The 24,855-nt window shown below is 39.3% G+C and overlaps 2 protein-coding genes across 3 annotated transcripts; both read left to right on the top strand.

Moving 5' to 3' along the window:
* On the top strand, positions 1-3,214 carry LOC143218361 (tonsoku-like protein). Its single transcript, XM_076443495.1, has 2 exons — positions 1-55; positions 255-3,214. Exons 1-2 carry the CDS (start codon positions 1-3, stop codon positions 3,212-3,214), a joined length of 3,015 nt encoding a protein of 1,004 aa, XP_076299610.1.
* Positions 3,215-3,282: 68 nt separating this feature from the next.
* Glyp (glycogen phosphorylase) lies at positions 3,283-24,795 on the top strand. 2 transcript variants are annotated; one of them, XM_076443547.1, is made up of 12 exons: positions 3,283-4,134; positions 17,885-18,168; positions 20,284-20,385; positions 20,470-20,784; positions 21,318-21,429; positions 21,516-21,675; positions 21,790-21,949; positions 22,032-22,342; positions 22,411-22,525; positions 22,865-23,047; positions 23,126-23,473; positions 23,554-24,795. In XM_076443547.1, exons 2-12 carry the CDS (start codon positions 17,926-17,928, stop codon positions 24,037-24,039), a joined length of 2,535 nt encoding a protein of 844 aa, XP_076299662.1. In that variant the 5' UTR covers positions 3,283-4,134; positions 17,885-17,925; the 3' UTR covers positions 24,040-24,795. The 2 variants fall into 2 exon arrangements, with proteins under 2 accessions (XP_076299662.1, XP_076299661.1); XM_076443546.1 differs by lacking the exon at positions 3,283-4,134 and adding an exon at positions 17,516-17,805.
* Positions 24,796-24,855: the final 60 nt, after the last annotated feature.

Here is a 24,855-nt window from a genome sequence, read left to right as displayed (position 1 = left end):
ATGGAAAGTTTGTCCAGTAACGTTAAGCAGCAAGTAGAGAAGAATCTTAGAATAGGTATATTGATAAAAACAGAACGTGCTATAAATAATTCTGAATATCTCGGTAATTATATTACCCAGCAAACTTTTGTCCAGAACATTTTTTCGTACAGCAAATAACTTAAAGAGTTATTTATAGTATAACAAATGAGATCGTCACGTTACGAGACTCACCCTGTATGGCATTTTTTTAAAAACAATACCCTCTTTTACAGTGGCAACTTTGCATTCGACGGAGCAAGCTTTGAGCACGGAAGAAAGTACAAGCGAGAAGCTGAAGCTCTACGAAACACTCGGGGATGCATCGGTCGCGGTAAATTGTTTCGAGAAAGCGATCTATTATTACAGAGAAATGCTGAAATGCGCGGAAAGCGTGAAAAGCGATCGTATGGGGGCAGCTTTGTTGAGTCTGGCCCAGACTCTGAAGGACGTAGGACAATACAACGAAGCGTTAGAGTTTGCTAACAAGGAATTGCAGTTCTGCACAGATCCTCGTGAAATTTGTAGATCTGCCTTGTTTCTAGCAGATTTATTAACAACGACTAAAGCAAAGGACGAAGCGATTCAAGGTGCATACAATTTAGCGTTGAAGAATGCGAAAGATTGCAACGATGTCTCGTTGGAGATGTGCGTTTTGAGAGAACGCTTGAATTATTTAATAGACTGCGGAAACGCGGAAGAGATAGACTCGCTCCAAGAGAAAATAGATACGCTAAAAGGATCGTCCGATGTGGACAGTGAAAATGAATCGGAGGGGAATGATATCGGAGGAGACATTTGTTTAGAAGATTTGTCGGACGTGGAAGCTGAATTGACAGCCAAGGAAGAGAACAGAATAAGTAGAAAACGGACGAGAAAAAAGTCGACGGTTGTAAAGCGAAACGAGAAGGGTGAAACGCAGCTTCACGTGGCTTGTATCAACGGGAACATTGAAAGCGCGGAGAAATTACTAGAAGCTGGTCACCCGACAAACGTTCGAGATCACTTCGGTTGGACTCCTCTTCACGAGGCTGCTAATCACGGCCACGTGGAAGTTGCAAAATTATTATTACAACACGGTGCGGACGTGAATGATCCTGGAAGTATTATGTGCCAAGGGGTTACGCCTCTTCACGACGCAGCGTCCTGTGGCAATACGTCTATGATGAAACTTTTGGTAGAACACGGAGCAAACTTGGAACTAAGAACGAACGAGAACGAGACGGTGTTGGATTGCTTAGAGAACTGGAGAGATCGCGTCGATTACTTATCGCAAGAAGAACTAGCAGACTACGACGAAATGCACAAGATTTTATCTGCCGTGCTCCCGAGAAATGCGAAAAAAGACTCGAAACGATCAAACAAATCGCCACGTAATTCGCAAAAACCTAGTGACGATAGAAGAGACAGTACAGACAAAATTTCGGCAGGGGAAGACTACAAAAGAACCATAGCTAGTTTGAAGCACAGAACCGATCCAATTGGATCTACCTTAACTTCTACTAAACGCGTTGTAAATCCGCTTTTAAACAGCGAAGAAGTACTTTTAGACGATTGGCTGGAAGACGATATTAACGAGAGCGTTAGCGAGAGAAGGTACTCCGATAATAATTTCAGTACAGCGAAAAGGAAATCGAGCAATAGTGATATTCATTACGAGAAGAATCCAAAAAAGCACAAAGCAGCAACGGATCAGGATCAGGATTCTACGGAAGAGCAAGTACTCGAATTGACCGATGAGGGAAGTACAGATAATTGTGATACCGAAGTAGCGCAGTCTCTAAATCGATTTAGACTTCAGAAGAAAAAGCAGCAAATGTGTTTGTTGTCGGTCGGATTCACGAAAGCGAATATTTCTCGAACACCTTCGCCTATAGATCCGTCTTCCAACGAACTAGTTTCCCAAGAAGCTAATATTTTAATCAAATCAGTGATTTTAAACGTTTCGGTAGATGGAAAAACGTTCCAAACGCAAGTGGAACTGTCGAACGCGTCGAAACTATCAGTGGATGATGTATTAATTGATATCGAGAAGATGTTTTACAACGACACCGGCTGTAAAGCGAAATTTCATTTGAGAACTATGAACGGTATCGCGATAAACTCGAATAATGTGTTCACAATTCTGAACGAAGGGGATATCGTGAAAAATTTCAATTGCGAAGTAATCGAATTGGAAACACCGCCCATAGTCGAGCGGTACGGAACTATTTGTAGCACTTACGGTATAAAAATACGCGAAGTCGTAACGAAATGTTTAAAGTCGTGTGAGAACACGTTTATATTGAGATTGAAGCAGGAGGACATGAGCAAGCAGGAACTTATGTCTGTGTTGAAGACGTTGGTGTACGAAAAGAATGTTCAAATACTCGATTTATCGAATGGCGAATTACAGGATATAGCCGAAGTCCTGAACGGCTGCGTTTTGAAACTGTCGGGTTTGCAAGAGCTGCATTTGCAAGGGTGCAACATAGATTCGGCGTGTTTAAGTAAATTAGAAAAGCTCCCTTCGCAACTGAAATTATTAGATCTCAGTTACAATCCACTCGGGCCGAGGAGTCACGAAATACTTTGTAAACTTCTCACTCCTTTGTTGCAACTTCGCACTTTACATTTGCGGTACTGCCAGTTATCTAGCTTCCGTTTTCTGTCGAGTAACAGCGGTCTCGTGAATTTGGATACTTCCTGGAATGACTTCACCAAGGACGAACCCTGTACTTTCTTGCGAAGACAGTTGCTTAATTTAAATTTATCAAATACCGCTTCGTCGAACGAGTACAATTTAGTTAAAAGCATTTTCAATCTAACAGACTTTTCGTTTACAAATCTGGAATGTTTGGAACTTGCCGCTTGCCACTTATCGGACACGGATATCAAAAATATATTGTCGCAAGCGTCAAACCTTTCTAAATTGGTGCTCAGAGGAAACAAAGAGATAGGAGCGCGATCTTTGAATTTATTATTGCAATACACACCGACGTTAAGGCATATCGATGTCAGCGGTTGTAAAACTATCGATCAATATCCTGATGCAGACGGATATATTAAGAGTCCGGAAGTTTGTACTGTTATCGCGAGCATGTTTTCGAACGTGTGCGAGTACTGGCTGCTTTTGTGGCGAGGGAAAGCCATTGCGAAGACATTATCCCATAGTCTTGTAATTTTTAAACCAATTAGTCAGGGAATTGTGAATTGAAGATCGATATAAAGATGTTGTAAAATGCAACTTTTACTAAGTAAGTAAATACGTATTTATTTATTTATTTATTTCAGCCTCGCGGCCCAGAAATTGGACTTGGATTATAATTCTCGAAGCCATTCATCCCTCTATTTATCCATCCATCCGTTCCTCCACCCATCCATCCATATCCCACATGCCACATCAAATACCTTATTGTCTATTTGTTGATCTATCCCAATGTCTCCCCGCTAATCCTGCCTCTCTCTTGATTATCCCTTTTAATTCTTTCCTTTTTTTTCTCTATACTCCTAACCCATTCTACAATTTTGTTGTATACCAAGGATAAGATTCTCTCTAGCATTAGTAATCACTCATGTAATCTAAACGTTTCAGTTCGTCTCTCTATCTTCAGTTCGACATTTCATCTACCATTACTCATCTTTGAACCTTATGCCCATGATTCATCCCTTACTGACCATTAGACTTAAAACAATCCCCACTTTACAGAACCCAAAACCTATATCTCCTGCTGATTTCTTCCTCTCGCGAGCATTCTTTTCTCAGTCTTCATTCGCTTCCGATCAGTCTCTTACCGAGTCTTGTCTAGACTACTAAGATCTTTTGTATTACGTCCGTAGTTTGTATTTCGTTTTGAAATTATACTTATTAAATATACTTGTATTGAGTATCCGGAATACAACATATAAATTTTGACGACGAGGACGGGATTGTCCAGCACTCTACACGCAGTGAAAATAAGTGGAATTAGCAACTCTACCCTGTGAACCGAGTGGCAATATTCAATTTGCTGAGAACGTGGACATCGAACAAGACGAAATACAAGGTAGCAGCTCATCTGAGGAAAATTCCGCAATCTGGTTGGAAAATACTGGTCTTAGCAACGCCAGCACCGTTTGCAAAGGACAACTTCCACAGTAAGTACTGCTCAGTAGATACTCATCAGTCTAGACAATTCTTCTCCTTCTATTCTCCTAAATTTTCCTAAATTCTACGTAACCATGGCTAATGAAACACCGCAAACGTCGCGACCTACGTACGAGGTCTCATTTTTAATCAAGTTAATTCCTGAAACATTTGACGGTATTACTTAATATACACCCGCGGTAAAATCAATAAGTATAACTTTCCTCCTCACAGCAGAAACGTCGAAAAAATGTTGACAATGATGTCCCACAATAAAAAAATCTGAAAAAAATTGACGACACTGCCTGCTGTAGTACTTTATCAAGGAACCAAACAGTAGAATAGCATTTGGGGGGTTTTTCATTGTTTACGACCAAATTTGTTTTCAATATACTGTTGGATCCTTCTTATAGAGTTTTTTGCGCTGATTCCGAATCTGTCCTTAATTTTTCTCCTATACGCACAGTTTTTGAAAAACATGGCTTTGAAAAAAAAACATATTTTTCAACTTTAAACAAATATTGTGGTTATTATAAAAGATATTGAATTGTTCATTACAGCAAAAGATTCTGTAGACTTTCCCGAATACAGTGATATCCAATATTAATATATTATGATTGTTTAAACATGTTTATGATTAAAGACGGAGAGACACTACTTTTGCACCAATTTTTGAGGATATTTTTCAATTTATCTCAAAAAATTAGGGTCCAGCGGAAAATCGAACTATAATCGAACTATATTAATAACTATTTCAATCAGAACCGAAAAATAACAGTTTAAATAGTTATTTTCATAACCGTTCCAATCCCTGTCTGTAGCGTAGATTTATGTACCACTATTTTAATATACTATACGATTTGAACTTTTTTTGAAAACTAGAGCAATTAGTTTACTGCAGGATGTGAAAAGAAGTTTTTTAAAAAATTGCAATTGATCAGAATTGTAGAAAAAATACTAAAAGTTGCGTTTTACAACTTTTTAATGTGGGTCTATCTACCCAGACAACCAGGGCTGCACCGGGCAGCAATGTCGCGTTTTGGATCCCTGCTGCCGCGAGGCTGCACGGAAAACGGTGGGGGATTTTGCCTCACCGTAAGAGGGCAACACAGTCGCGCCAATGTTTCGAATGCCGTACGCAGCGCCATACAGGCACGTACAGGCCTTGTACTAGGGAGCAGGGGGTCTCTCGCCCCGGTAAGGTGATACAGAGCTGGTCGCGCTGATGTGGATCTTCCACATTAAGATGTCGGTAAAGTAAATGTCTATTGTACAAATGTGTAGCAGCAGCAGCAGCAGTCTTTCTTTTTACTGACAAAAATTAATATTTTTATTTAAATTACATACTACATACTATCAGGTCGTTCGGAAAGTAATTTTGTTTATCGTGTAGGGATGGCAATGCTTCCGTTTGTCATTACTAGACTGCGGATCTTTCTGCAAAATAAAAAATGTCAGCGTCGATTACAGGAAATAGATACTAAATTGAATTGAATTATTTCTTCAGCAAAGGAGAAAACGAAATGACTTTCCGAACGAGCTAATACATTAACATATTACAATAGGAGAGCTGCATAAAGTCTAAATAAAATCAATCTCATCATTTTCATACAAAGAAACATTTACCAGTTACTTTTAAGGTTCGAGGGTGTAGAGGGTTGAAACGTCTTCGTGCAAAAAAAATGTGTCGTAGAAGGGAAAAGAAACTTAATTTATAATTTTCGGCTCGAGCGCGTTTCCAGCTACCCGAGTACATCGGGCTGCCCGGGAGTGTCTCGATCTCGTCGGGCGGGTTCGGAAAGAATCGGACAAGTTCGGGCGAGCGAGTTTTCGCGCTACTCGAGATTCAATTCTGCGTTCGCACGAACTTGTCCGCTTCTGTCTGACGTCTGAACGCGCTCGACGAAGGCGAGCCACTCTCGGGCCACCGGGCCACCCGATGGTGTGTCACGGATAGACTGCGGATCTTTCTGCAAAATAAAAATTTACTATATCGATTGCAAGAAATAGAAATCAAATTGAATTGAATTGTTTCTTCAGCAAAGGAGAAAACGAAATGACTTTCCGAACGAGCTAATACATTAACATATTACAAGGAGAGCTGCATAAAGTCTAAATAAAATCAATCTCATCACTTTCATACAAAGAAACATTTACCAGTTACTTTTAAGGTTCGGTAGGTGTAGAGTGTTGAAATTTATAATTTTCGGCTCGAGCGCGTTTCAAGCTACCCGAGTGCATCGGGCTGCCAAGGGGTTTCGAGCTGCCCGGGAGTGTCTCGATCTCGTCGGGCGGGTTCGGAAAGAATCGGACAAGTTCGGGCGAGCGAGTTTTCGCGCTACTCGAGATTCAATTCTGCGTTCGCACGAACTTGTCCGCTTCTGTCTGACGTCTGAACGCGCTCGACGAAGTCGAGCCACTCTCGGGCCACCGGGCCACCTGATAGTGTGTCACGGATAGACTGCGGATCTTTATGCAAAATAAAAAATGTCAGCGTCGATTACAGGAAATAGAAACTAAATTGAATGTCATCTCTTCCCTTAATGATTTTAATAGAGGAGAAATCATATATTGACATCTTCAATTTAAAAAATTTTCCAACAACTATCAATTTCATCTACTCAAGTTTGCTATAAATGCATAAAGATCCGCAGTCTATTCGTGACATATCAAGCGGCCCGAGAGTGGCTCGACTTCGTCGAGTGATTTGAAAATTACAGTCAAAACGTGTTGGTCGAGGAAGTGTCGACTTCCAGCTCAATAGTAATGACCTGTCATAAATCTCCCTGTAGAGAACAGCCCCGGGAACGGCACTGAAAGAAATCGAGTCTACCGGGTTGGGTCTGCCTGGGTCTGCCTAGCCCGACCCCAGCCGCGCGCCCGTGGTCTGCCTAGCCCGACCCCAGCCGCGCGCCCGTAGTCTCAATGTGTTGACTTCGATGGCGCACGCTGCGCAGTATGTGTGACCGCTGTAATAAGTATTTCAATACAGCCGAAAATGCGTGTGAAACGAGTCCTGCCTCCTCCACTCTGATCCAATCGTCCGCGCATTCGCACCTAGACACGTCACCGTAATCCTGCCTGGGAACCTTCTTCTCAGGCTTACACCAAGTACAATGTCACCAGTTCGAATCCATGCGTGTTGGCGTCTTGCCGCCATCCCCTACAATTGCGTAGTATGTAGTGGGCGGTAACGGTATCGTATCCTAACCCACTGCTGTTCCGCTATCGCTCGTACTTACGAGGCAGTGTATTGGATCACTTGTTGGACATAGACAAATCTAAAATGTTTTTTCACTACGTGAATGAAATATGTAATTTCAGGACCGACGCTGTCGATCCTTACGTCAGAAAATGTCTGTTCCAGGGTTGTTACCTTTCACTTAAAAAGGCATCGTTGGTCAAGACTGGTTGCTAATATTATTCTCGAGGTGTAAATGGGGTCATTTAGTCGTATACAGCGTCCGTTGCCAGCTCCTTGTGACGCCAATTTTTATATCTGCATTTCTTTTGAAGGGCTCATTGTACAGTGGAAACTCCAAGGAATATAAACATATTTTGTTCAAAATTTAAATCACTGACGCACAGTGGTCTGGATTGGAAAATCGTGTGCCATTTTGTTATAACTTTTGAACCAGTAGAGATACTGCAATGAAATTTTCACTAAAAATATTTAAAAAATAGTCATTTTTAACTATAGGTAATTAAATATTTTTTGCATTTGTTAAACAATAATTTTTTATAAATTTTCATTGATATTTTTGATTTAAAAAAAAATTTTTGGAATATAATCGTACATACTATTTTTTACTTTCTAAATATGTATTTTTTATATTTATGTTTCACACATGTGTAACGTTTTATGGAATACGTAAAATATAAATTTGAGAAGTCTTGTTGCAATCAACATACACAAAAAAAATTACCGTAAAGGTAAAAACGCATTACAAGCGTGTCAAAGATATTTTTTATAATAATTTATAATGATTAAAAAACGAAACGAGCCTACTACCTTATATCTTTATTTTACTAGAGGTGAGCGAAATATCAGAACGAAACAGAATTGAAAAACTTCTATTATATTTTAATACTAAAGAATTACCTCGGATGCAATATTTAACACTAAAATCTTACATTTTTCGCTATGTGAAGTCATCTGATAATAATTTGTACCAACAATATACCTCGCAAACATTCTATTACCAACTTTAATGGCTTTAAACAATAATAATTTGAGCGGGCGGAGAGGGGCGGAATTAATTTTTTCATGATTATTTAGAAGGAAGGTGTACTAAAAATATTCCAATTAATTAGAAAGCTAAACTCGGCTAAACTTTAAAGATATACCATCTTAAATGGAAAGGACTTCACAAATTTTTCTTACGGCATTGAGCATTATTATATAAATAGAGTATTTACGTTAATAAATAATAGAAAGATATGATTTTTATCACAAAAGTCTGCTCTTCAATATAAAAAAAAGCGAGAGATAATATTAAATAGGAACGTCAGGGCACCGCATCACAGAGAAGCAATTTTTCTCGTGAAAAATCCTCCTCTTAAAATGTCCTATTTTCAATGTTTATTGCAACTATTATATTTATTAAATTGTACTATTTTCTTCATTTCCGAGGTCTGTGAACATTTGGGAAGCAATGTTTATAGATATCGATACGAGAAAGTTCGTTTTTGGGCAGAAAGGCACACGATTTTCCAATCCAGACCACTGTGTGACGGCTCATCGAAAAAGACGTAAAAAACGAATTAGTTTAAATTTTTCGACTCCATACAGTTGATGGTCGAGGTTAAAAAAATAATTTTGCAATAGCCCAATCCTTTCCTAATAAAACCACCAAAAAAAAAGTGTAGCTCAATCGGATTTCAACGAAAATATGATTTCATGATGTTTCGTTGACAAAAAATTCGATTTTTTGGAAAATCCTGAGGTGGTAGACAAATTCTGAGACCAGATTTGAAATAAGCGTGGAAGAATCTACGGGAAATGATGTACAGCATGTTGCAAAAAAGTTTTATTGAAATTGTGCAGGTTTAACGAATTTTGTCAAGGTTAAAAAACGTTCGTACCATCATTTCCCTACTTTCCGCATATTCTGCAAAGTTAGAGCTTTAATTTAAAAAAAAATTCATCGTTCTATCTCTTTTCTATCGAAAGTTATTCGACTTTAACACAGAAACTTGCGGCGACCCGTGCAGCGACCCTTGCAGCGACCCTTGCAGCGACCCAATAGCTGCACGGGTCGCTGCAAGGGTCGCCGCCTGGATCGCGACGGAATGGCCAAAAAAGGTGTGTCACAGCTCTGACCGACCAGTCCTGAACCGCTAGAGTACTCATCAGTAAGGCGGGCCCTGCCCGAGACGCTGCGATATCGGAAGGTGGTTTAAGACTGTATATATAGAGATCGGTGATGGATCAGGTAGCAGCGAGAAAGGTCTTTCTTTGACTATCTGTCCATCTTGTGGCAAATGTAGGAAATTAGCTGCCACAAAAGAGAGCGAGTTATTATTGTCCGCTTCTGTCCGAACGCGCCCGACGAGGTCGACCACGTTCGGGCCACCCGCCCGATGTGTTACGGATAGACAGCGGGTCTTTATGCAAAATAAAAAACGTCAGCGTTGATTACAAGAAATAGAAACTCAAAAGAATGTCATCCCTTTCCTTAATGATTTTAATAAAGGAGAAATCATATATTGACATTTTCAATTTTAAAAATTTTCCAACAACTATCAATTTCATCTGCTCAATTTTGCTATAAATGCATACAGATCCCAAGTCTATCCGTTACACATCGGGCGGCTCGAGAGCGGCTCGACATCGGCGAGTGATTTGAGGAGTTGGTGACAGATGAGTTGGGCATTTAATCGGTCATCCGATTGACGATTGATAATCGTTAGTCGCGATTAACGACTAAAGTAGAAATTTAATCGTTATCCGCAATTAACGATTAATAAGTATTTAATCTTATCCGCAAATATAACGATCAATCGGTATTTATTCGTTAACCACAATTAACGACTAAACGAGGATATTAATTGTTAATCGCGATTAACGATTGAAGTAGAAATTTAGTCGTCAATCGTCGATTGAATTTTTGCCCAACACTGGTTAGTGATTTTATTTTTATTCTATTTTCTCGAAAATGAATAAATCCATGAATACTTTCGGCCAACTCGAGGCTACAATGAACACGACCGACGCCCGAGGGTCGAGCCCTGAGGCCTGAGCCCAGAACACAATAGTAGTGCAATAAACACGGCCCGACAATCCCCCGGCCAGCCAGGTAGCTCGGCATGAAACCGCTAAGGAGCGAATGCTGAACTTAATTATTTTCCGTGCTGCCCTCACGAAAGTCACACGAGCCAATTCGTGGCGTTCTGCCGATTAAGAAAAGCCTAAACTCGACGGAATTAGGACCGTTTCTAGTGGTTTTATTCATAACGGAGTGTACACTTTCCACCTTTAAATATAAGAAATTTAAAAATATGTGCTAGGTGTCTCTTTTTATTATGTCGAGCACCCTGTATATGAGCACCAAAAACTAATTTTCATCGTTTTGTTAGTGTTTGACACGCGATTGTAAATACGTTCAAAGCATTGTGCTACCGTCTCGTCCCGTGTTATTGTCTTTACCGTTCGCGTTCAATTTGAACGATTTCTAACGAGCTCCCCAGTATGAGAGTATGGTGGGGATGCCCGCGTATTACGCGAGGACCCCGATCCGCAACAGTCGAGATTGATGACTGAGAGAGATCTCTGTTCCTCCGAAACGAGAACCGTGAGTCGTTCCTCCGAAACGACATCTCAATTGTCAGTTATTTGTACCGCGTGTTTAAAATTATTATTAAAAGTGATCTTGAAGTCGCAGAAACCCGGCTTCCCTGTTTAAACCAGTGGTTTTAATTCACCCACTTACACTTTCTCCACTACCGGACTGATCCAACCCTTCATACCTGATTTTAAACGAAGTGCTCGTGTCGGGGTAAACAGTTAGTTTGGCCGTTATAATTTAAGGAAAAACTTGTGACACCTCATATTACACGTCCGTAAAACCAACAATTTTCAAGACTTCAAGGAATTGTTTGAGATACGTTTTCTCATATTTCACTAAAGATTGCAACATAACCAAATTTGAACAAAATCCGAAACAGTAGTTCTATTTCGCATGGAAATATGGATACTCGAAAACAATTAAAAATTAAAACAATTATAAGAAACTGCGATTTAGATCAATCGTGAGCAGAAAAATTCAAAGATTCTTTTCTTTACATCTTTCAATGCCTACTATGTATATCTGATTTATGTGTTGACCGTTTTCGATGACATTTCGGGTAATCGGATAGTGTTTTTTCATTTTCTTAGTTTTAAAAATCTTAAGCTTAATAAATATGGATTCGAAAAAATCGTTTGTCCCGCTGTTTCCAAAACCGTTGTTTAAACATGTTTAAACAATCATACTGTATTAATATTGGATATCACTGTATTTGAAAAAGTCTACAGAATCTTTTATATGGCGGGGGTAGCGAGCGCACGGTAACCCCAAGGAATCTGGTTAGACCGATTTGGTCTTTAATGTCTTTATGGTTATTACGGCTATTAACTCCTAAGGGTACGGCTGGTGGCACATTGCAGTTCGGCCATGGCACAACAAAAGCCCAAACTTCGTTTTTCAGGAGCTTTTGCTCGAAAAAGTATATTAACGGTTTCGGTGTTATTTCAGCCACTTGGCATAGTACCGTTACCGGTATTGTTCGGTATGTATATATATTTTACCGAGATTAAGTCCCTGATTTCACACAGTGAATTAAAGTTTCAAAGCGAAATGTTCAGCTCTGTACGAAGCATTAACGACATTAGATTCGAGACTAAAAGACTTGAATTTTTGGAGATGTTATGACATTTCGACGAACATTGCGCCGGACGGCGCACACGGTTTTCGCCGACATTTCACCGACTCCAGATTTGACCGGCAACAAATTTGATCGAATTGATTCAATCGATTGATGAAGTTAATCGCCATACGGTCTATCCATCTGTCACCAACTCCTCAAATCACTCGCCGATGTCGAGCCGCTCTCGAGCCGCCCGATGTGTAACGGATAGACTTGGGATCTGTATGCATTTATAGCAAAATTGAGCAGATGAAATTGATAGTTGTTGGAAAATTTTTAAAATTGAAAATGTCAATATATGATTTCTCCTTTATTAAAATCATTAAGGAAAGGGATGACATTCTTTTGAGTTTCTATTTCTTGTAATCAACGCTGACGTTTTTTATTTTGCATAAAGACCCGCTGTCTATCCGTAACACATCGGGCGGGTGGCCCGAACGTGGTCGACCTCGTCGGGCGCGTTCGGACAGAAGCGGACAATAATAACTCGCTCTCTTTTGTGGCAGCTAATTTCCTACATTTGCCACAAGATGGACAGATAGTCAAAGAAAGACCTTTCTCGCTGCTACCTGATCCATCACCGATCTCTATATATACAGTCTTAAACCACCTTCCGATATCGCAGCGTCTCGGGCAGGGCCCGCCTTACTGATGAGTACTCTAGCGGTTCAGGACTGGTCGGTCAGAGCTGTGACACACCTTTTTTGGCCATTCCGTCGCGATCCAGGCGGCGACCCTTGCAGCGACCCGTGCAGCTATTGGGTCGCTGCAAGGGTCGCTGCAAGGGTCGCTGCACGGGTCGCCGCAAGTTTCTGTGTTAAAGTCGAATAACTTTCGATAGAAAAGAGATAGAACGATGAATTTTTTTTTAAATTAAAGCTCTAACTTTGCAGAATATGCGGAAAGTAGGGAAATGATGGTACGAACGTTTTTTAACCTTGACAAAATTCGTTAAACCTGCACAATTTCAATAAAACTTTTTTGCAACATGCTGTACATCATTTCCCGTAGATTCTTCCACGCTTATTTCAAATCTGGTCTCAGAATTTGTCTACCACCTCAGGATTTTCCAAAAAATCGAATTTTTTGTCAACGAAACATCATGAAATCATATTTTCGTTGAAATCCGATTGAGCTACACTTTTTTTTTGGTGGTTTTATTAGGAAAGGATTGGGCTATTGCAAAATTATTTTTTTAACCTCGACCATCAACTGTATGGAGTCGAAAAATTTAAACTAATTCGTTTTTTACGTCTTTTTCGATGAGCCGTCACACAGTGGTCTGGATTGGAAAATCGTGTGCCTTTCTGCCCAAAAACGAACTTTCTCGTATCGATATCTATAAACATTGCTTCCCAAATGTTCACAGACCTCGGAAATGAAGAAAATAGTACAATTTAATAAATATAATAGTTGCAATAAACATTGAAAATAGGACATTTTAAGAGGAGGATTTTTCACGAGAAAAATTGCTTCTCTGTGATGCGGTGCCCTGACGTTCCTATTTAATATTATCTCTCGCTTTTTTTTATATTGAAGAGCAGACTTTTGTGATAAAAATCATATCTTTCTATTATTTATTAACGTAAATACTCTATTTATATAATAATGCTCAATGCCGTAAGAAAAATTTGTGAAGTCCTTTCCATTTAAGATGGTATATCTTTAAAGTTTAGCCGAGTTTAGCTTTCTAATTAATTGGAATATTTTTAGTACACCTTCCTTCTAAATAATCATGAAAAAATTAATTCCGCCCCTCTCCGCCCGCTCAAATTATTATTGTTTAAAGCCATTAAAGTTGGTAATAGAATGTTTGCGAGGTATATTGTTGGTACAAATTATTATCAGATGACTTCACATAGCGAAAAATGTAAGATTTTAGTGTTAAATATTGCATCCGAGGTAATTCTTTAGTATTAAAATATAATAGAAGTTTTTCAATTCTGTTTCGTTCTGATATTTCGCTCACCTCTAGTAAAATAAAGATATAAGGTAGTAGGCTCGTTTCGTTTTTTAATCATTATAAATTATTATAAAAAATATCTTTGACACGCTTGTAATGCGTTTTTACCTTTACGGTAATTTTTTTTGTGTATGTTGATTGCAACAAGACTTCTCAAATTTATATTTTACGTATTCCATAAAACGTTACACATGTGTGAAACATAAATATAAAAAATACATATTTAGAAAGTAAAAAATAGTATGTACGATTATATTCCAAAAATTTTTTTTTAAATCAAAAATATCAATGAAAATTTATAAAAAATTATTGTTTAACAAATGCAAAAAATATTTAATTACCTATAGTTAAAAATGACTATTTTTTAAATATTTTTAGTGAAAATTTCATTGCAGTATCTCTACTGGTTCAAAAGTTATAACAAAATGGCACACGATTTTCCAATCCAGACCACTGTGCGTCAGTGATTTAAATTTTGAACAAAATATGTTTATATTCCTTGGAGTTTCCACTGTACAATGAGCCCTTCAAAAGAAATGCAGATATAAAAATTGGCGTCACAAGGAGCTGGCAACGGACGCTGTATACGACTAAATGACCCCATTTACACCTCGAGAATAATATTAGCAACCAGTCTTGACCAACGATGCCTTTTTAAGTGAAAGGTAACAACCCTGGAACAGACATTTTCTGACGTAAGGATCGACAGCGTCGGTCCTGAAATTACATATTTCATTCACGTAGTGAAAAAACATTTTAGATTTGTCTATGTCCAACAAGTGATCCAATACACTGCCTCGTAAGTACGAGCGATAGCGGAACAGCAGTGGGTTAGGATACGATACCGTTACCGCCCACTACATACTACGCAATTGTAGGGGATGGCGGCAAGACGCCAACACGCATGGATTCGAACTGGTGACATTGTACTTGGTGTAAGCCTGAGAAGAAGGTTCCCAGGCAGGATTACGGTGACGTGTCTAGGTGCGAATGCGCGGACGATTGGATCAGAGTGGAGGAGGCAGGACTCGTTTCACACGCATTTTCGGCTGTATTGAAATACTTATTACAGCGGTCACACATACTGCGCAGCGTGCGCCATCGAAGTCAACACATTGAGACTACGGGCGCGCGGCTGGGGTCGGGCTAGGCAGACCACGGGCGCGCGGCTGGGGTCGGGCTAGGCAGACCCAGGCAGACCCAACCCGGTAGACTCGATTTCTTTCAGTGCCGTTCCCGGGGCTGTTCTCTACAGGGAGATTTATGACAGGTCATTACTATTGAGCTGGAAGTCGACACTTCCTCGACCAACACGTTTTGACTGTAATTTTCAAATCACTCGACGAAGTCGAGCCACTCTCGGGCCGCTTGATATGTCACGAATAGACTGCGGATCTTTATGCATTTATAGCAAACTTGAGTAGATGAAATTGATAGTTGTTGGAAAATTTTTTAAATTGAAGATGTCAATATATGATTTCTCCTCTATTAAAATCATTAAGGGAAGAGATGACATTCAATTTAGTTTCTATTTCCTGTAATCGACGCTGACATTTTTTATTTTGCATAAAGATCCGCAGTCTATCCGTGACACACTATCAGGTGGCCCGGTGGCCCGAGAGTGGCTCGACTTCGTCGAGCGCGTTCAGACGTCAGACAGAAGCGGACAAGTTCGTGCGAACGCAGAATTGAATCTCGAGTAGCGCGAAAACTCGCTCGCCCGAACTTGTCCGATTCTTTCCGAACCCGCCCGACGAGATCGAGACACTCCCGGGCAGCTCGAAACCCCTTGGCAGCCCGATGCACTCGGGTAGCTTGAAACGCGCTCGAGCCGAAAATTATAAATTTCAACACTCTACACCTACCGAACCTTAAAAGTAACTGGTAAATGTTTCTTTGTATGAAAGTGATGAGATTGATTTTATTTAGACTTTATGCAGCTCTCCTTGTAATATGTTAATGTATTAGCTCGTTCGGAAAGTCATTTCGTTTTCTCCTTTGCTGAAGAAACAATTCAATTCAATTTGATTTCTATTTCTTGCAATCGATATAGTAAATTTTTATTTTGCAGAAAGATCCGCAGTCTATCCGTGACACACCATCGGGTGGCCCGGTGGCCCGAGAGTGGCTCGCCTTCGTCGAGCGCGTTCAGACGTCAGACAGAAGCGGACAAGTTCGTGCGAACGCAGAATTGAATCTCGAGTAGCGCGAAAACTCGCTCGCCCGAACTTGTCCGATTCTTTCCGAACCCGCCCGACGAGATCGAGACACTCCCGGGCAGCCCGATGCACTCGGGTAGCTGGAAACGCGCTCGAGCCGAAAATTATAAATTAAGTTTCTTTTCCCTTCTACGACACATTTTTTTTGCACGAAGACGTTTCAACCCTCTACACCTACCGAACCTTAAAAGTAACTGGTAAATGTTTCTTTGTATGAAAATGATGAGATTGATTTTATTTAGACTTTATGCAGCTCTCCTATTGTAATATGTTAATGTATTAGCTCGTTCGGAAAGTCATTTCGTTTTCTCCTTTGCTGAAGAAATAACATTCAATTTGATTTCTATTTCTTGCAATCGATGTAGTCAATTTCTACTTTGCAGAAAGATTCGCAGTCTAGTAATGACAAACGGAAGCATTGCCATCCCTACACGATAAACGAAATTACTTTCCGAACGACCTGATAGTATGTAGTATGTAATTTAAATAAAAATATTAATTTTGTCAGTAAAAAGAAAGACTGCTGCTGCTACACATTTGTATAATAGTCATTTACTTTAGCGACATCTACCACATAGCACGTCCTACATTAATGCGACCTGGCGCGACCGTGTTGCCCTCTTACGGCGAGGCAAAATCGAGCCCCGTTCTCCGTGCAGTGGCGCGGCAGCAGGGATCCAAAACGCGACATAGCTGCGGCGCAGTACAGCTGCAGAACGGAGCAGTTGGTTGTCTGGGTATACTTAAAATTTAAAAAATACGTTTTATAGATTTGTGTCAATTAAACATATTCTGAAAATTTCAGGGTAACTCTAAAGTTATTCTTCTAAATTTTCGTAGAAAAAATTGGTTTTCAATTTGGTTTAATTAATAATAACCGTGCCTAAAAATATGAAAAAAATTGGAGACAGTATTGATGACAGTAAGTACTTCATCACATTAAATTAATTTCCAATCTGTGTTTCTTCGAAATCTTCCGGCTTTTTTATTTTTTACAACTAGAGTTTGCAACAAAAGCTCGGGAAAAATTAAAATATCTGATCTAGGCTAAAGATGATGTAGGATCTGATCCAGGCTAAAGATGATGTAGGATCTGATCCAGGCTAAATATGATGTAGGATCTTGTCCATGCTAAAGATGATGTAGGAGCTGATCCAGGCTAAGTACTAGACTAGGGGGCAGCACTATAATGGGCACGGCCAAAACCCGGGCGTGAGCACTCTCATACTCATATACTCTCTGCCGAAAATCACGTGATATCGAACGAATTGTACGCTATGCGCTTGCGCGACCTTAGCACAAGGTGACCGCCTCAAACTTGCCAAAGATGCGCGTGTTATTCGTCTCTGCGTAGCATACGTGTGCTGGTCTCTCACGACACCGGCTTCGACGGATGTATTGTAAAATACCGGTCAGTTTTGTGCCTGAAAACCCTCAAAATCGATAACGCAGGCAGTAAATAGATCGTAGATCTCGCTTGTCGGGTCGCTATCCGCGAAGAGCAACGTCAAAAATCGTAACTGTTTATTCATAAGAAATTTGTGCGACCGCAAACTTTAAAATTAGAAAGTTGTAAGTTCGCGACGGCGAGAGTAAGTGTCACAAGCAGATTTATTTTAATATATCGCGCGTACTATCATCGTAACGAGAGTACAAGAGTAGAAATTGCAGATCAAGCATAATATCGAGTTGAAAACGCAGCGGAAGCAGAGATGTCGACCTCCGATGTGGATCACGAGAAAAGAAAGCAGATTTCCGTGCGAGGTATCGTCGACGTCGAGAACGTTGGCAATTTTAAGAAAACGTTCAATCGACATCTGCATTATACACTCGTGAAAGATCGTAATGTGGCAACGAGCAGAGATTACTTCTTCGCTTTGGCACATAGCGTCAAGGACAACTTAGTGTCTAGATGGATACGTACTCAGCAGTACTATTACGAGAAGGACCCGAAGGTATGTTTCTTTTCTTTATTGTATACGGTCGAGTAGAATTTTCAACAATTCTGCTGTACCAAAAGAAAGCATAAATAGAAATTTTCTTTTACATTGCAATCTTAAATGTAACTATTAGATGACGTTATTGAGGGCGACTCGTTAGTTCATAATGAAAATTGCTGTTTCCATTGAAGGTTCCATTACAAAGTGTTTACATACCATAGATTGTGTTTCAAAATTATGCAATAATCACCGGTCGGTAATGTGTTAAGTGGACACTCATGAAAATCGCATAACTATACTTGCACTATTTATTTGGCATCGTTACGATTATTATCATACTTGTCCTACATGAAATCAAAGAATTGTTCTACGATCCTAATAGCACACATTCAAATATTCGTGCATCAAAGAAAAATATAACCCTCGCTTTCGATTTCTTATGCAGAATAAATGAAAGGTAATCTTTTGAAATTTTTATATCGTTTCCGTGATAAACGTCGATCTCCAAAGATATTTCTCGATTACGCTAAATAGGTCGTCTGTTGATAATAAACGCGTACGTTAATATCTATCCGGTCAATGACTTTCCGCAGTATCGTTGTGGTAATAGAAAAAAGCGCGGGTAATTTCTTCACGAGTAAATTTGCAATTAATGCGATCATTAAATTAACGAACAACCGCTGGTTATCATTGACCTGTCACCTTTGAACGTTTCGACTAACTGGAAACATTTCTGGAAATTATATTAAGACTCTTCTACAGGCGATAATGTTTATTTGTTAGACAAGATTACGCTCGAAAGAAGTTGAACGGATATATTAAACCGAGCCTCAAGTGGCCGTGAAATTTTCGCAATGGCAACGGAGTTACGTGTATGAAGATGCGTATAATACTATTTATGCAAGAATGGTCCTATATCGCGATGAACCTTTGAAATAGCAATGCAACACGTTGCAGCGGCTCAGCGGCTATTTTCGTTTGGCCTTACCATCGGCTCACCCCGAGGTCTCAAGCCAAACGGTTTTTTCCCACCATTCTTTCCCCAATGCCATGCTCGCGATAAGATTTCGTTTTTGAAATCGCTCCAATTACATCGATCCTTTATTAATAATTGTTTATCGAACATTTCCGAGGTTATTACGTCGATTAATGTCTCGCGGTAATCGCGTGTTTTCCGTATCATTAACGGAAAATTATTGTAGGAAACTTTTTTGGGAGAGATGCGGGAACGCTAAACAAACAAGAGGGCGTAGTATATGACCAATTGAGGAAGAACAAAACGAATTATACTAGTTAGAATAAACGGCAATAAAAGATACAAATTAAGTAGGTAAAGAGGGAGAGGAAGATATAATGTCAGACAAAGTGATGTCAGATAGAAATAGAGGTTGAAGGGTGATAGGATAGCGCGGGAGAAAAGATATTCAAATAACCCAACATTCTTTCCGTATCGAACGGATTTTTTTCAGTGCGTCTCCCACTGAATATCGGACATACAATTGATATATCTCGTACAATACTTAAATGTTTAGTAATTGATTGGATGCCAACGTATTTAATAATCTAAACAATATTTTGAATAAAATATTGGCTCCGAGTCATCACTCTAGTGCCGAGGTTTAGAAAACGATTTTAAACATTCGCCAGCTATTTTATTCATCACCCTGTAGACATATGAAATCAAAATTTTTGAAACATCCTGCACGTATGAATTTCAGGCCCGCAATAAAAATGAATTCTGTCCGCGTCTGGTGACGTCAGCTCTCGTTCGAAAACGAATGCCAATTTATTTTTGTTCGTAGGGCGATCGAAGCATCTAAGACAAGATTTATATTAATTGATTTCGCAACAGGATCGCGCCGCGAACACGAGAAATAAATAGATTACAGAAATAGTTGTGAGTCATAATTTCCGCGATACAAGCTTAGGGATTTTTAATTGGATGAATCATAGTTCAATGTCTCCTTCTTGTTTGTTGTTGTTCCCATACGGTCTATAATTAGAGCAGCGAAATTAAACGAAACATTCGAAACATTATTACAATCAACTTTGAAGTTTCTTAACAAGATACAATATACATTGCAATCAACTTCTCAATTGCTTTCAACAAGATAATGCATTCTGTCTTAGAGGGTTTACTACCTCTCCTTGGAGTACTACATGGGGAGAACCCTCCAAAATACTATGATCAACTTAGGCATTCAAGGTGCTTGCGATGAAGCCATGTATCAGGTCAGTTTTAAATATTTAGATACTAAATCAGCGAATAACAAGGATTATGCTAAACAATTATTTCTCACTGTGTTTATAATACAGATGGGTTTAGATATTGAGGAGCTAGAAGAGCTCGAAGAAGACGCTGGTCTAGGAAACGGTGGTTTGGGAAGACTCGCCGCTTGTTTCCTCGACAGTATGGCCACCTTGGGCTTAGCTGCCTATGGATATGGTATTCGATATGAGTATGGAATCTTCGCTCAGAAAATTAAAAGCGGAGAACAGATAGAGGAACCAGACGACTGGTTGAGATATGGAAACCCATGGGAGAAGGCAAGACCCGAGTTTATGCTTCCCGTAAACTTTTATGGACACGTTGTCGATACCCCCGAAGGGAAGAAATGGGTGAATACACAGGTACGGGCTACATAAATAAATATAGCCATAGAATATACGTAGTTTCTAACACGGGTCTAAAAGTTAATTATTTCTATAAGTTCTATAAAGCTCCAGGTAACTACAGCTTGTCAAATCTAGCTGTGCGGCTGAATGTCCCCCGCAAGAGGAAATGACCCCGCTGCGCAATGGTAAATAGGCGGAACTTCGCAACGATAGAGAACTGATCGTCACCTGTCAAACGATGCACGTGGCGAAAGTTCAGTTAAAAAGTAAAGCGACACAAGTGTATTCACACAAACATATAAACAGTTGTTTTGTATGTTTACAGCTGTAAGAAATAATGGACAGTACGCACTTTTGACGTTGTGTCCTTCTCTCGACGAGTGCGCTCTTTGTTTTTGTCTGCGCATTCCTAAGTTTTGGTCAACCGCACAGCTAGATTTGACAAGCTGTACTTACACAGAAAGTGTGCGAGTAACTGAAGGTTGAACGGACATACTGTATAATAAACATATCTTCATACGTTGATATGTATTACATATTTTTTGCAGGTTATATTCGCAATGCCCTACGATAATCCAGTTCCAGGCTACAAAAATAATGTAGTAAACACTCTTAGACTCTGGTCTGCCAAATCTCCAGTTGAATTCAATCTTCAATTTTGTAAGCCCGCTCTATCGGTTCACGTTCACAACAATGATATAGAATGCTTTATAAATGTTGCGATAAATATTCAATATTGTTTTCAGTCAACGACGGTGATTACATCCAAGCTGTAATCGATCGTAACTTGGCAGAAAATATTACCAGAGTGTTATACCCTAACGATAACTTCTTCGAGGGGAAGGAGTTGCGTCTGAAACAGGAATATTTCTTGGTGGCTGCGACTCTGCAAGACATAATACGCAGGTACATATTCGTGTGTAACGTTTCCTAAGTCTTGAAATAAGGAGAATTATTTATTCCGAACTTTAGACATACTTTAATGCTGTAAATTGTTAATTACTACATTATTACTCATAGATATAAGTCCAGCAAATTTGGCTCGAGGGAACATCACCGAACAGACTTTGATCTGTTCCCTGAAAAGGCTGCTATCCAGCTCAACGACACTCATCCTTCTTTGGCCATTCCTGAGCTAATGAGAATTCTTATCGATGTGGAAGGTCTCCCATGGGAAAAGGTTGCTATCGCTAAATTGTTGTACGCAGCGTGTCTTATATAATATCTACTGAATCATTACAACTAATTATTTTTGTATAAAGGCTTGGGAGATCACAACCAAGACCTGCGCTTACACCAATCACACAGTGCTTCCGGAAGCCCTTGAAAGATGGCCGACAAGCCTGTTGGAAAGCATTTTGCCGCGGCATTTGCAAATCATTTACCACATCAATTTCCTACATTTACAACAAGTTTCCGCCAAGTTCCCGAACGATATGGATCGTCTTCGTCGCATGTCCTTAGTCGAGGAAGAGGGTGAGAAAAGAATTAACATGGCGCATTTGTCTATCGTTGGTAGTCACGCTATCAACGGCGTCGCGGCGTTACATTCGGACATTTTGAAAAAGAGCGTGTAGGTATTTTTATATGTATCGTAAACCGGAATATTAAGGACGTCCGTAACTTTTCTTTTCCTTCTAGCTTCAAAGATTTCTACGAAATGTCGCCAGAGAAGTTCCAGAATAAGACCAACGGTATTACACCGAGAAGGTGGCTCCTTTTGTGCAATCCGAATCTGTCGGATATCATCGAAGAAGTAAGCAAAGATAACATCAAATTGCGTAACGTTGTTTAAACAAGCCCGTGTATTAGTTTAGCTATCGAAATTTTCGATATTTATATTTTCTTCGTCCACGATTTCCGATACATTGTTGTTTCTTCGCGGCAATTTTTTCCAGTGTTCATTCTTCGTATAACGATCGAGTATTTTCGTATTTCGAAAATGAATATCGGCAGTTTATCGATAGTTGGACATCCGATTATCTTTTTACACATTCTTCGAATCGAAGATCCGTCTACATAAAGAACTCATCACTGATTTAGAGAATGAATTGGTCAAGCAATAAGGTATAATATTTGATTTTTACGTTGCTAGAAAATTGGCGACGAATGGACAGTACATCTGGAACAACTGACGCAACTGAAACAATGGGCGAAAGACCCGGTCTTCCAACGCAGCATCATTAAAGTGAAACAGGAGAATAAATTGAAAGTAGCGCAACTACTTCAAAAGGAATACGGCGTTAAAGTGAATCCCGCTTCTATCTTTGATATTCAGGTATACATTTTAATCGATTAAAATGCGTACATCAGCAAATACCAACAATGCATTAAACAAATAAAAAAACGAACACAGGTGAAACGGATACACGAGTACAAGAGACAGTTGCTGAACTGTTTGCACGTGATCACGCTCTACAATCGAATAAAGAAAGATCCGTCCGCGCCGTTTGTCCCGCGCACCGTCATGATCGGAGGAAAAGCAGCACCGGGTTATCATTTGGCGAAAAAAATCATTAAACTGATATGCAGCGTGGGTAACGTCATAAACAATGACCCGATTGTTGGTGACAAATTGAAGCTGATCTTCTTAGAGAATTATCGAGTCACGTTGGCAGAGAAGATTATTCCAGCTGCAGATTTGAGCGAACAAATTTCAACTGCTGGTACCGAGGCTTCCGGCACAGGAAACATGAAATTTATGGTAAAAAAAAGAAAAAATAATTTGTTTATTAAGATAATCCCTAGTCCGTATTTATCGAAAATTTTTATTTGAAATTTTAGTTGAACGGAGCTCTAACAATCGGTACACTGGACGGTGCCAACGTCGAGATGGCTGAAGAAATGGAGAACGAAAATATATTCATCTTCGGCATGACAGTCGAGGAAGTAGAAGAATTGCAGAGGAAAGGCTATAACGCGTATGATTATTATAACAGGATTCCCGAATTGAAACAATGCATAGATCAAATCCAGGGTGGTTTCTTTAGCCCGAATAATCCAGACGAGTTTAAAGACATTTCCAACGTCTTACTCAATTGGGATAGATTCTATTTATTCGCCGATTATGAAAGCTACATGAAGATGCAAGAGTGCGTTAGCAAAACCTACCAGAACGAAGAAAAATGGGTGGAAATGGCAATTCATAATATTGCCTCGTCTGGAAAATTCTCTTCGGATCGCACAATCGCTGAATATGCTCGTGAAATTTGGGGTGTCGAACCATCCTGGCAACGACTCCCCGCGCCCCATGAACCACGAGATATTTAAATTACGATCCTCTGGCTTATTTATGTTTTTGCTTATTACGCTAACGACTACCAGTCGTTTTTTAAGAATTCTTGAGAAAGCGTGAGTAATTTTGCGAATGAAATTGATCCCGTCACTAGATCATAGTGAACAAAGAGGCAATAGAAAGAAAAGACATTTCTAGAATATTAACAAAACAATAAAACGATAAAAAATTATTCACACTTCCTTAAAGAAGTATATCTACTGCCTGAAACTTGTTGGAAATCATACTACTAATAACCGTCGACTGATCATCACAAACGAGAAGACAATGAATAGCTCGATGAAAAAACTTCTCTCATGTTCCTATATACATATATAGTCTAGCTAACAATATATATATATACGTATATATATATATTTTCTTAACAAGAAACTCAGCTTCCTTTTTTAAGAAGATAAAACTAAAAGCAGTCTAGTCGAAAGGAATTGTTAATAGGAAAATATTGGGAGTTATTTTTCTCACACTTTTTTACTTGTAAATAAAGTAACCGTTACAAAAGTTGTAAGAGAACAAAAGATTTACCAGTCATTACATAGATCAAACGCTGCTAGAGAGATTACAGAATGAACAGAACTAATAGGGTACTCGTCAGGAACTATAAACTCTTCGCAATGATATTATTAACAGTATGTAATTATATATTTAATAATGTTTATGTTGTATGAAATTTTATTAATACTCTGAGAATGCTTTCTGAAAGTTTTAAAATTAAATTTTATGGAAAACAGTAATTGGTGTTCTTATTATATAAGGATAAGTATGTGCGTACGGTATGTGTACGTAAAGAAAAT

Source organism: Lasioglossum baleicum, chromosome 19 (assembly GCF_051020765.1).
Source record: "Lasioglossum baleicum chromosome 19, iyLasBale1, whole genome shotgun sequence".
Classification (NCBI taxonomy): domain Eukaryota; kingdom Metazoa; phylum Arthropoda; class Insecta; order Hymenoptera; family Halictidae; genus Lasioglossum; species Lasioglossum baleicum.
Note: the sequence above shows the minus strand (reverse complement) of the source record. Positions and strands in the feature narration are given on the sequence as shown.

Bases quoted from the DNA above. Each gene is read 5' to 3' on its own strand.
- LOC143218361 (XM_076443495.1), top strand. From the start codon at position 1: ATGGAAAGTTTGTCCAGTAACGTTAAGCAGCAAGTAGAGAAGAATCTT. The intron at 56-254 runs GTATATTGATAA...CCTCTTTTACAG, and splicing joins AGAGAAGAATCTTAGAATAG to TGGCAACTTTGCATTCGACG.
- Glyp (XM_076443547.1), top strand. From the start codon at position 17,926: ATGTCGACCTCCGATGTGGATCACGAGAAAAGAAAGCAGATTTCCGTG. The intron at 21,430-21,515 runs GTAAGCCCGCTC...TATTGTTTTCAG, and splicing joins TGAATTCAATCTTCAATTTT to TCAACGACGGTGATTACATC. The intron at 22,526-22,864 runs GTAAGCAAAGAT...TTACGTTGCTAG, and splicing joins TGTCGGATATCATCGAAGAA to AAAATTGGCGACGAATGGAC.